Source organism: Anarhichas minor, unplaced genomic scaffold, assembly GCF_050575085.1.
Source record: "Anarhichas minor isolate MPS153535 unplaced genomic scaffold, ASM5057508v1 ptg000031l, whole genome shotgun sequence".
Taxonomy (NCBI): Eukaryota; Metazoa; Chordata; class Actinopteri; order Perciformes; family Anarhichadidae; genus Anarhichas; species Anarhichas minor.
The window spans coordinates 2,135,518-2,148,870 of record NW_027466477.1 but is presented as its reverse complement, the minus strand read 5'-3'; the positions used below and the strand labels follow the sequence as shown (position 1 = coordinate 2,148,870).

The 13,353-nt window shown below is 40.7% G+C and overlaps 1 protein-coding gene across 1 annotated transcript in view; it reads left to right on the top strand.

Annotated features, from left to right (window-relative positions):
* Nucleotides 1-13,353, top strand: part of htr4 (5-hydroxytryptamine receptor 4) — an 85,859-nt gene that overhangs the window by 34,891 nt on the left and 37,615 nt on the right. Inside the window, exon 4 of the mRNA XM_076105276.1 lies at nucleotides 9,423-9,576. Coding sequence (XP_075961391.1) covers nucleotides 9,423-9,576 — 154 coding nt within the window. The remainder of the gene's footprint in view (nucleotides 1-9,422; nucleotides 9,577-13,353) is intronic.

Sequence of the window (13,353 nt, the reverse complement as noted above, 5' to 3'; positions counted from 1 at the left end):
TCTGCAGTTACTGGCTGCTTTGTGGTTGGAGAAGCTTTATAAACAACAAAGTTAGACAGAAACTCTCTCTTCCCTCAACCTTCAAGATGCCTTCAATGCTTGAACTTATGGAAATAAAAAGGGCGGAAACATTGAACAAAGAATCCTCTCACTCCTCTATTTACAAGATGTCCATGAGCAAGGCAAAGAATCAGTGAAACAACTTAATCTTCTGATCAGCTTTTATTTTGAAGTTATGAGTTATATTCAAGTGTTGGTGAAGCATGAAGCTGCACTCCCCATTGCTTCACCAACTATTTGAAGTCATGAATCAAGCAAAAGATTTTGATCTGCCCCCCCGGGGGAACAAGTTGTGATGGAAAAACAGATGTTTTCATTGGATATGATTTATCCAGCGTCTACATGCAGAGATTGTGACGATTTTCAGAGGTGGGAAAGCAGGCAAGCCGTTGTTCTTGTCTCTTGTGAAACCAAAACTCTGTTATCTAAATACATTAACACTCAGGTATTTTTACTCAATTCATTCTGAAAAAAAAGGAATAAAGCGGTACCTGTTTAAAAGTGACACAAAGGAGTCCTGGTCCAGTGTCTGTAGGTGACGAGTTGGGAGTGAGAATGTGTCAGGAAATCGAGTCATGTCGAGTGAAACCAAGACAGGAATGTTCAGTATTCATACCAATTTTTCACAAAAACCTCACCGTGCCTAAAAACCTGATTTTCACATTTAATTTCAGTTGCCTCCAATAAGTGAGTGTGAGTGTTGTTCTCTTTGCCAGCAAATCAATATCTTATTCATTATGAGAAATTCTTTTTTTCTTCACCAACGATCAATACTAAGAGGATCATCAGATAGGGATGTGCTGGACTTATAGCACAACATTAACAGAAGACACTGCTCTACAACACGAACCAAACGTTTTCAGAGTTCCTGCTGACAAACTGAGTGAAGCACTGGTGGAAAAATCACTTCCAATATGTTGTTGCTTTTGGAGGAAGAGCGGAGGGAAAGCTCAGGAAGGCTGCTGATGTCATTTGTAGCTTCCAGCATTTCTGAACAAAACAACAAAATAAGAGACCAGGGAAGAAAACAACACATTTCCCGGGTACATTATTATAATGAAGCTGTAAAAGGAAGCATCTGTCGACTGCATCACTGGAGGAGAAAGAGAATAAACACAGAAGGAAACAATGAGAAACCTTTGAATACATAATATAAAAGAATTTAGAGAAAAACAAAAAAAATGACCAGCACATTGCCATTTTATTTATTTCCTACTGCTGTCAAATACTGTCACTGCATGTAGAAATATGTCCTGACCCAAAAACAAATGCTCTGCTGAGCTGCTGACGGAGCGTTACAGAAACACAACATGGCGTAAACATCGATGGAAAGGAAATGGCCACCACGTTGTGTCGGGACACACACGGTTTGTCTCCCTCCTGGTGGTGGAAGCCGTCACTTTCCTTCAGAGCAGCAGAGATTTTAATCATATTTGAGGAAATTCAGGCAGATTTTATCTTATCAAATTGCTTATTAACACACATAATATATTGTTTAAATTCAATTAATTCTCTTTTTCTGTTATCACACTTAGGACACAGGAGTAAACAGGGGATTGGACAAACCAACCTTGTGATTAACTGTTAGCCCACTAAATCAAGTTTATTCATTTTACTATTATTTAGTTGTCATCAATATTCCTATTGTTAAGAAAAAAATCACATTAAATCTCGTAAGTAGCCAATTATGACTTGTTAAGGACTCAGAAATCAAACTTTAGGACTTGAATTGTGGCCAAAATATATATATATATATATATATATATATATATATATATATATATATATATATATATATATATATATATATATATATATATATATATATATATATATATATATATATATATATATATATAAATAAGGCGCGTCATGTAGGTTTTTACCGGCAACACAGACTCTGTCTTTGTAGCATGTGGTTGCGTTCCAGCTTCATTGTTTGCATATTAAGTTCTGCCAAGTGATGATGCAGTTGGTTATGCAGGGTTTGGAAGCGTAGGCGTCATCAATTAACTGGATGGTTTTAACTGCAGGATGAGGGGTACCCATTCATTTCATTTATTTTACTGTAAAATGTAACTCACATGCTTGTTCTGCTGCGTCACATCGCCTTTGGTACGATGATGTATTTGTCTTCATCATTGTTAAACAGATATTACTCAATTTTTTTACACAGTTCCATGTTGTTTTTACCTGTTGGAGGGCAGAGCGAGAAGCACAATGCTCACGTGGCTTCCGTGGCCCCGTGTGGCCCCGCGTCCATGCCGCCTGTATTTTGGCTGGTAGGACTAGTCTCTTTCTACTTCTGACACATTTTTGCTTAATTGGGAACATTGTTAAATCATCGATTTCTGTCTTTGGTTTCTCACAGTCCTGGACTCTGGTAAAGGATTTTGTCTTCGTCAAAGTCATATTGACTCATCTCAGGAAAAGCACAGGTGTTACTAACAACAACCATGGCTCAAGTGTCCCAGTAAACCATGAAGGTGTGAAAGTGAGCCAGCATGCGCAATACCAGGACTCTGAAATCAAAGCAGCTGTATTCAGCCATCATTCATTTTGTCTTTAAACCTGTGCTTTTACTGCTGCGACAAGTCAAACTGTGTTCTGTGACAAAGCTCTTTTACCGTTTCCTCATCTGAGAAGAAGCTTATTGTAGCTTTCCTCTCATCAGAACTTGAAGCAGGTCAGAGGTCACTGCAGCTGCTGAAACTCACAAAAAACGAAAAACACCAGAACACTGAATTGAAGAAGCTGAAAGCAGCGAGAGAGCGGCAGCGAGAAAGAACTTGGCTGACAGACAACAGAAGCTTGTGTACGTGACAGAGAACGAAAAGAGACGGACGGCGAGAGAAAAGAAAAGGAAATGCAGAAGAAAACAGAGAGAAAGTGAGAGAACATAGAAAATAAGTGAACAGCTGCAGGATAAAGCTTCTCATTCACCCACCGTCAGCTGAAGATGCTGAAAAGGGCTGAATGCAAATGAATTTAGACTAAAAATACCAGAACCGCCACTAGGAGGATGCTCCAACACAAAGGCATTCAGTGAAGAGGCTAACACACTCAGAGACATTTACACTGAGAGTGAAAACACCGGAACACTGAGCGAGCTGGATGAAGTGACAGCGAGAGAGAGGAACAGAGGTAGAAAGAGATGATTACACAAAGAGTTTAAATATCACTGCATGCTCTCATGTTTGGAAGAACTCTACTTTATTACAGATATTGACATTGATGAGTGTGCTGTAGTGCCTGATGTCAAACCAAATAACTTTTTATAACTATTTAAGTTTTATAATGCTGCTTTCAGCAAAATCACAACACATACAAAACATGCGACACATTAGAACGACCCTTTCAAATTATGTTTATAAATAACCCATCAAAGAATCCCCATTTGTATTTGTTTTTTTGTTTTTTTAACAAAATGTGAATTTGAAATCCAAACGTATTTTCCTTCCTCTGTTCATGTTAAAGAGAACAAGGCTGGACCGAGGGCTGGGAGGCTAAAGGTTCAAGAAAAGGCGAGTGTGCTTGCTCGAAGGGCTCTGGGTCATTTTATCGGAATGTTATACTCGGAAGTCAAACTTTTTTTGCTTCATGCGCCTCTGAACAACTATAATAGGAATGAACGAAGGCGCCGCCTCCGACGCTGTATCCAGTTCTCTTTATACATCTATAAAGAGACCAATCAGCGTCCTGGGAGGAGCTACTGGCAGCAACGGGCGTGGTTCAGATGTGTGACGCGACACGGAGAGTCGACTGTTTGTTCAAAACAACAATTGCGGCTCCTGAAGAGGTTAACTTAGATGATGCATCATGAGCTTATCCTGCATCCCTGTTCAGCCAAAAGTTAGTTTATCTTTCTAGTTTAAAGACAGTTTTCTTTTCCCTGAACACAAACCAGCATTGAGTGCACTGAGTGGGGGCCACTGGGGGCCACATCACAGGCTAATGCGAATCATCTCACATCATGATAAATGTACAGTAGCAGTGACGATCGTATGGTGTATTAACATTAGGAATGCAGGGAGAATACTGCTGTGACTTTACGGTGTGATAAAGGCTGGTGTTAATATAGAGAAGAAGGCTTTTCATAGAAACAGAAAGGACAGAGAGAGCAGATCAGAGTCGGGAGGGAATATAAATGATATCACAGCGGTTATGTGAAGGACCCTGGGATGCAGAGTCCTTCACTCAAGAGGCAAAAAGAAAGCTATAGAGACAGAAAGAGAAATGGAGCGAGGGAGCGTGAAGACACAAGGGACTGAAGAAAGCAAAGCGTGTCATCCAGCAGCGTCTCGCTTTAATACATGCGCCTGCATTTATTCTTCATTTCATCGTCTCCTTTACGCCACACTTCTGCACGAGACTAAGCCACCTCTCGTATCACTGCAACTAAAAACAAACCCAGCAGATGCTGATGACTGACATGATAGGGCAGTGCTGTTTAGTCCGTGTAATGAAGTATGTGACATGTGTCGCTAAAGATCACATCTTGACCCTGTTTTTAGGGACTAAAGCGGTGGTTCTTAATTCTTTACACTGACAGGCTGCTGGCCGTCTGTCCTGACATGTAATTAGTACATGTCAGGACGGATTAGATCCACCTGGCTCCACCAGGTGGATCTAATCCGTCTGATCAGCTGGCTAGACTAGATTCTGATGTTGCAGGTGATGAACAAGCTATTCTTGGATGTGTTTAAGGAATCCCAGAAAATCTAAACTGACTTCTTAAAACAACAAAATTGTATTCCCCCCCCCCCCCCCCCAGACTTATTTAATTTGTCTGTCCCGTCCTGATTTGAGTGTAAACTCTCATGTTCCTGATTTGTTTCTCTCACTTGTTAATGGAGCTCATAGGATGAGTTCAGGCAGAGTGCTGAGGTCAGACGTTCGTTAGCTGATTGGCATCAGCTGTTTCCATTTTGCTTTGTTTGTGCTTAATAGTTGTTTGAACAAAGTCTCACAGACTCATTTATTTCTGAATATCTTGCACGTTTCATAAAGTTTATAAATGGTTGTATGATCTCTACAAAATAGCCCAGCTGTCAGACAAAAGTCGAGTGCAGAGGTCAACATTTCCATCTGCGAGTAAAAAATCTACAAAATTAAAATAGTGAAAATGTTCCTATTGGTGGTGCAGGTGAATGTGTTGACTAATAGTATGCTGTCTGTACAAAGCTGCTTTGTTTGAGGTGAAGACAAAATCCAATGTCCCGCAGCAGCCTGAGAACGTGGAACACGGCAACACTCTTTGGGTTTGGCTGTTCTCAGAAACCAGCGTCCATATAAATAATGTCTGAATAAAGATGTCAGAAATAAACAAGAGAGAAATGTTTTGCAGATCAAAAGGAAACGGGGGCCATTTGAAGTGCTCGCGGTCAGGACATGCTGTCATTCAACTGTGCCCCGTCTGCTTCTAATCTTCCCCAGGTTCAAGTGTGTGTGTGTGTGAGAGTGTGTGTGTGTGTGTGCGCCTTTATGCATCTATCTTTGTAAGTATTTAAGCTTCCGGGAGTGTGTGTGCATACAGTGTTCTTGTGCATGTTTGTGTGAGGACATTTCTATTCAAACAATGCAAGAATTCATACTTGTGTCGGGGATTGTGTCACTCAGGCCTTAAAGAATCCATTTGCAACCTTTCCACACGTATATTTGGGCGATTCAAACAGATAAAGGGCCTCTTGACCTTTTTTTTTAATGCCCCATTACATGCAGACCACACACAGTATACACAGCCTCTCCACATCACTGATGGCACCGCAAGTAGGTAATGAGGTAGGACCGTAGCAGGGGAGGCAGCAAAATATCAACAGAGAGAGACGATAGGGATGAAGTTAGCTTTAATGCTGCTGCTGCAGAGCAGAGTGTTCAGTCAACCCTCTGAGGATAAGCACGGGTTATAAAAATGTGTAAGCTCAGCTGCTCTGGAGAGGATGACTTCGGGGGTTAGAACCTCGATCAGAGGAAAGCTGCCGCTACAGTATAGATTATTATTTAAGGAAATTATCTGGCATTCTGATAAAGCAAGTTTTTGGATTAGCGTGTTAAAGCTGTGCTTATCGTCTTTTTTACTTCCAGGCTTTACGAACACCAGTTACGTTACTACTTATTTAAACCCATACCACGATCTTTTCTTAAGCTTAACCAAGTAGTTTTATTGTGTAAGTAAACCTAAAAACAAAGTAAACCTTACGTTGGAAACTTGTTTTGAAAAGAGACGGTATGTGACAGTGAAGCTCCAAAGAGAGGGAATATGTATCTGTAAGCGTTTCACTTGGAGAGACTTATGTACCATGTCAAGCCCCCATCGTCCAATAACAGGTGTTTTCACTTATGTTGCCTGATTAGACCTCTTCTCAAAGTTCTGTTGGAGTGAACAGCATATATAGTACAAAGTACAATGGTTTAATAGGCAAGGCCACTCAAATTGCTTTACATAATGCATTAAAAATATCATAAATATATTAATATTAAAATTAAACAATTGCATTTTAGAAAAAGTGAAAGTAATTATATACTTACAAAGTAGAATCACGCTTATAGTGACACATCTTCAACATGCAAAGGCACACTGGTACACACACACACATATCCCTGTACTTCTATCTGTAAGAGGACCCTCACTGATATACTGCATTACCAAGGCCTTTACCTTAACCTGCACCTAATTCCAACCTGAACCTTAAAACCAAGTCTGAACCCTCAAACAGCCCTTTGCAAAATTGAGGACCGGCCAAAATGTCCTCACTCTGTTGGATAAAAATGTTTGGTCCTCATTATGAGTGTCTCGCTTGGTTTACTTCATCCGTATCACACTGGAACAGGTATGAGCGCTCCGTATCTACACACACACACACACACACACACACACACACACACACACACACACACACACACACACACACACACACACACACACACACACAGGCCAGGTACAATTGCAGATGTTAATGAATTGTAACAATAAGCAATGCGGCATCTGTCATTTGCCCTTTTACTTGGGATTAATGCCTTTCTCTCTCTCTCTCTTTTCTGACACCGATTCTGTTTTTATCCTTCCCTTCCTTCCTCTGTTTCCTGTCCTGTTTCTCTACTTATTTTCCTCTTTTTTTTATTCCTAACTTCCTCTTCATCTTTTCCCCATGCTCCATTTTTTTTCTTCTTCTTTTGCTTCCGTTCACTTTCTCTCTTCCTATCTCTTCTTCCTCTCTTCTCATGCTCCGTCTCTCTCACTCCGTCTCTCTCTCCCGGGCACTCATTCACAGTATTTCTCTATCACCAGTGCTGTTCCATTCATGCGATTCAGAGCCAGCGTCATCTCAGCGCTATCACCGCCCGACAGCATGCTGTTTCCTGCTGCATTGTTTGATATCATGCTCACACACACACACACACACACACACACACACACACACACACACACACACTTGCTGGTGACAAAGTCAGAGTCAGAGCAAATGTGTGTGTTAGGTTGTGAGTAAGTACAAAGAGAAATACGAATTTAAGAAGTGCTTATTCTGATAATCCTGCTCTATTGGATCGCTGGAAACACGCAAAATCCGGTTTGTTTCACTCATTTCAAAAGACAGAGTGTTAAAGACTAAGCTGCTTGGCTTGTAAACATCAAAGTAGAAACATAGGGAGAGCGCAGATAAAAGGGAAGAAAGTGGACAATAGAAGAGACAGATCTGGGGCAGAGTGATTGTTGACTTTAAATGTTCTTTAAATGGAAGAGTCCACATAGAAAAAATACATTTTGATATCAAAACTTTCTTGCAGGCTTAAAAATCCCCCTTAAAAAAGTGTAGTTTGTACATTTGTATCTGTAGTCATCTTTGTTGCAAACAAAGTTTTCCACAGAAGGATGAATCCAACATGTCATGTAACCTGGTTTATATGCTAAAAGGTGACGGAGTGTATCTGCAGCCACCTTCTAGGAGCAATAACTGTCATGGAGGACAAGTGATTGGATGCAGCAGTTAACGGACTGAATGTCCCGCCTCCAACAGCAATGCTGCAGCCGAGGCCAACTGACAATTTACCGGCTAATTATAGTTCTACGAAGAGACATTCGACTTTGATAATGTCAGAACAGTTATTTACCTCTTTTCATCAGAACAGAACTACTGATTGTTTAAAAGAATAAAAGGTAGCTTTAGTGAAAGGTGGAGGTTAAAAGAGAGAGGATGAAGAAAGATCAAACGTACTCACAAATAGGCAGAGATAGTGGATGAGAGACGGATTGAGAGACAGACATGGGGGGGGTTCTAATGCTTAATGGTTAGCATAGTTTTGCAAATGCATTGGCAGCAAACACCCTCTTGTCTTGCCAAAAGGGCTCATTAAAAAAGGAAAACAGAGACGGAAAGTAGAGTGACAGTAGAAAACACCAGAAATAAGCAGGTATTTTAGCTGTGTCCCTTTGTGCAGTCACTCCTCATTTATGGCCCTTATTTTTGTCTGGTTGCAAATTTTAGTGCTAAAAAAAAAAAGAAGAATAAAAAGTGGCTAAATCTTTGCAATTTTATTTTATAAACAAGTTCTCTTTTATGTATAACTTGTGTTTTGTCTACAGCAAGTCATTTCTACGTAGACGGGTAGCGGGGTAATAATCTGTGAGATTATAAAGTCATAGTTTTGCGAGAAAAAATTCTCTGAGATTAAAGTGAGAAATTTATGGCAATAAATTGATGGGGTTTTATCTTTCAAAGAACCAGGTTGGATCAACCTCATCACACCACAGACCCCATGCTGAACGCTGCGGTAGCTTAACCCGCCGTCTGAATTGTGTTGCTCCTATTGTTATTATGGCAAGTTCCTGAGAGCTACATAGACATTTACTTTTACGTTCTTTATGGGTCCTGTTATAAACATAATGCTGATATCTGTATGCATTGTACTTTGTCATCATGTTAGACATTTTTTTGTAATTTTTATTTAGCCATTTAAAAGATAAATCCTAAAGATTGCCTCTCTGACGGTCGGCCTCTGAGCGAGGCCAAGTTCCTGAGAGATACATAGACATTTTCTTTTGCGTTCTTTCTGTGAACTTTCATGAACCTAAATAAATTGTAATATTGATAATTAATGAATTTTGCATTCGGCAGCAAGGTAAAGCAATTTAAAACAATTTTTGCGTTTTCTTCTCAGAGTATTCCCCCCCTCCCCCGGCTTTGTATTTGTATTTTTTTTACCTTCATTGTCCGTAACGCGCCGTCGTACTGAGGTCTACTCTTTGTTACTCTTTGTCTGCTTTATTAAATTGAAAACGTTACATACGTCACACATGGTAGCATGGTATATTTTAGTGTATGGATGTATTGATTGGTTATCCCTCTTCTACCATTGGTCTGCAGGTACTACGCTATCTGCTGCCAGCCTCTGGTCTACCGGAACAAAATGACGCCCATGCGAGTGGCTCTGATGATCGGCGGCTGCTGGGTGATCCCCACCTTCATCTCCTTCCTGCCCATCATGCAGGGCTGGAACAGCATCGGCATCGACCACCTGGTGAGTCCGTCGGTGTCCGTGCGCACACCAGGGGAAATGATTCACCAAGCAGCCTGTGTTGGTTCTATATGAGGATGGAGACAAGAAATAGTCCAAATCTCCACAGGAAATGAAAGTTCATGATCGTAATATACTGCTGTGAAGTGACGATTGAGTTCTCCGGAGGGGAGACAAAGAAAACGCACAAAAATCAGAAGAAAAGAAATAAAACAAACCATTAAAAAAAAACAATTAGTATCAGGATGTGCTGATAAACAGAGTATGTTCCTGAAGGGTTTTTATTGTTTACAAGACGGAAATGCTTCATATGTTGCTATGGCAACAGCATCAACACGTCGGACAGAAACAGACGGACGAGGCCACTGACACCACAGACACCACAGACACGGGGTCAAGCTCTTTCACGGATGAGTCAGTGCTATGAAGGTTTTTTGCGGTGAGGTTTGTTGAATGTTAAGCAAGAATAGAGAGAGAGAGGGATGAGAAGAAATAATCTGCTGCAAAATGCTAAAGTATACACTCTGAAGGTATTAGAAGAGAGCTTCACTCAACCCGGGGTCAGGATCAATGTGAAGGGGAAGCATGTTGGTTGAAGGTGGTTAACTATTGAAAACTTTATTCCCCTCAAGCATCAAAAAATCCTTCAAATGAACAATTTAACTAGGAAAAATCAGTTGAACTGCAATAAGTTGTGGCACGATATTGATTTGTTTCAGAAGGTCACAAGCCTTACAAGTTAGGAGCAACTGTGTGAGAATACAAAACAGCTTCTACTTCTTCTAGATCATGTTGAGTGCATTAAGCGTAGATCACACAGAATGACAGAGGAAGAATGTAGAGAAAGAGGTCCAAGCAGCTTACAGCATGTTCTTTGCTTTCAACAATCATGTTTATGACATGTCTTATCATTTGAACGGCCGTGTTTAAAGGATCTATAGCGCGTGGTCTAAAGTGCATGGCTCAAGTGCCTTGAGGGTGTTTAGGGCTAACTCCACTAGGCAAAGTTGTTGTATAGCATCTCTTAATTGAAGGTGAGGTAACTTTGGAGAAACAAGCAAGATTAAGCTTGTTTGAAAAATGAACCAACCGAGAAACCCAGCCCAGTTAAACCAACTCTGTACCAATGAAAGCAGCATTAGCTCCAAAAGTAAAATAAGATAAATAAGGAACAAACTCTCCAAACATATGAACACGATATAAAATTGCCCGACCATGAATATATGGAGTATGTGATAATTGGGAAGGTTGTTAGTGTTGCATTACATAACTGAACATATCAAAGTTTAAACGTTTATTGTGCCAATTTGTGAATGAGAAGTTTGAGGGAATCAGTCACTAAAGACAGGACGACTGAATGAAAATAGCAGAGCGACGTAAAGCGGGAAGTGGAGGAGAGAGACAGTCAGACAGGTGTGCAGACAAAGACAGCATGAGTGTGTGATGAGAGAGAGAGAGAGAGAGAGAGAGAGAGAGAGAGAGAGAGAGAGAGAGAGAGAGAGAGAGAGAGAGAGAGAGAGAGAGAGAGAGAGAGACTCCCCAGCCACCATTAACCTCGCTCGCCCCTTTCTGCCTTTATCTGAACGCCAGCAAAAGTTACTTCCGGGCCCACTGTCACCAGGAGGACTGGCTGGCTCGTCTTTGGCAGCGATTCACTCATTCTACACACACACACACACACACACACACACACACACACACACACACACACACACACACCACAAAGAAGTTTACAGCACAACAGCAGTCTAAAGTTAGCGCTGTTCTCTTCGGGTCCAATTAGAGCTGTTGAATATTCTGAGCAGCCCGTCAGTTTTGGCACAAACAGCGGCTCCAAAAGTGAACAAAACAACCAGAACTCTGGAGCCACTCGAGACCCGCGTACAAGTCACACTGTCTATTTTCACCGGTTCCTGCTGTTTTCATGGCCGTGTGGAATACACAGCTCTGATTGGTCAGGGATCACAGTCTGTGGTAGACAAGTTAACTTATCTAACTTATCGTTATGAAGTAAATAATAATGCAAATAATGACATCATCAGCGTTTGCATTGGGTCCTTATGAAATAAGTAATCCAGCATGAGAAAATTATCAAACTAATTAATCAACTAAAGAAATCTCAGTCGATGAAGACCAAAAGGGGGCGGTCCTTCTCCAAAGAGTATCAGTGTAAGTTACCATCCCACTAGAGGAAATGGTGCACGGTGCAACAACTGAAGCAACTGGTCTAAACTAAATGCTGTGTTGATGGTAGTTCCTCGGCTCTGAGGAAAACTGGAAAGCGATGTGGTTGTCTTTGCGACACCAGCGCCACCAGATATATAATACCTCTCAGAAACACAAACTTAAAGTAAAAGATCTGAGTACTTCTTTTAACTACGGAGCTTTAGCTAAAGGTCGTATGAAGTGATATTTCTCTCTTCTCTCTTCAGGACTAAGTCGGATTCACAGGATTTTTGCATCAGTGTGATGAAGAAAGGATTACTGTAGTCAAAAGCAGACATTGCCAGCGCTTATCATAATCTATTAATCTCTTAATTTAATTTAGATGTCACAATATAAAATGACACGCTGTTAAAAGATGGCGTGATCAGATCATCAGATTATCGCCCGTTCATTATTCAGCCATGAGTGTTTTCTCTCTATTCTTATTGTATTCATTCGTGTGTTTGGCAGAAGCTTTTTATTTAGCTCGCCTTAAGATAATACAAATATTACATAATGCTATTTCAGTATTCTCAGATAGCAAGATTATTTGCACTCAGCAGATTATTGTGCAGAGAATGTCTTGACCTTTGCCTTCTTTTGTACAACTAACTTAACAATTTACTGTTTCTGACATACACACAGTTTCACAGTACATGTGGATATATAATATATACACACATGTAAGTAATTCAAACTAATTTAAAAAACATTTATTAGCATAAAGAAGTGTTCACGATGCCTTCTGCTTCTCACGGGGGGATTTTTTTACATCATAAAATAACATCTTCAGCGATCAGAATTTGGATTAAAAGATCCTCATTCATGATGACAGTTGTGATGTTCAGTTAATGAGCCTTCAGTTGACTTCAATAAGGTGTGAAGATGCTCGAATGTACCACCCGACTGGAGCTTCAAAGACACTTCATCCAACAACATCCATCAGATTTTCCAGAGATGATTCCCAAGAATGTTTGTTTCGCATTTTTTTCCACGGCTCAAAAGATTTAAGGGAGACTGAGTTACAAGAGCTGCTTCCAATGTGCCCTTTGGCAAGACTTAAGTGGAATGAATCTGGAAATAAATATAAGCACTGAGAGAGAGAGCTCTGGCAACCACACCTGCATGAAGAAAAATAGATATTTATTTTCTCCTATGTACACATTTATTATACTCTTATCATAACCTCAACGCTCACATGGAAACACTTAAAGGTGTCAGCCCATTCATAAAAAATAACCTCAGTTTACACACGAGGGGCCTTTCATGCACAGATATGGATTGATCCCTGTGTTATTCATCTCGTAGCCCGGAGCCGTGTAGTTTTCCCCCACAGAGATGGGGAAACCCTTAATGGTGACGTGCAGAGCCTCCCTCTCCCCCAGGAGCTGTGCTCCCTGCTCGTGGAGACTCGGCTGAGGACAGCGCTGGGTTTTAAGTGGGCTGCTGTGAAGTCTGGAGGTGTTTCAAGTCGCAGCAGGGATGAGCTGTCCAGCAGCTCAGCGCATGTGGATACTTAAACTATGTGTAATTCACAAAAATCCACCTTATCGTGTATCAGATGTGAGTTTATAT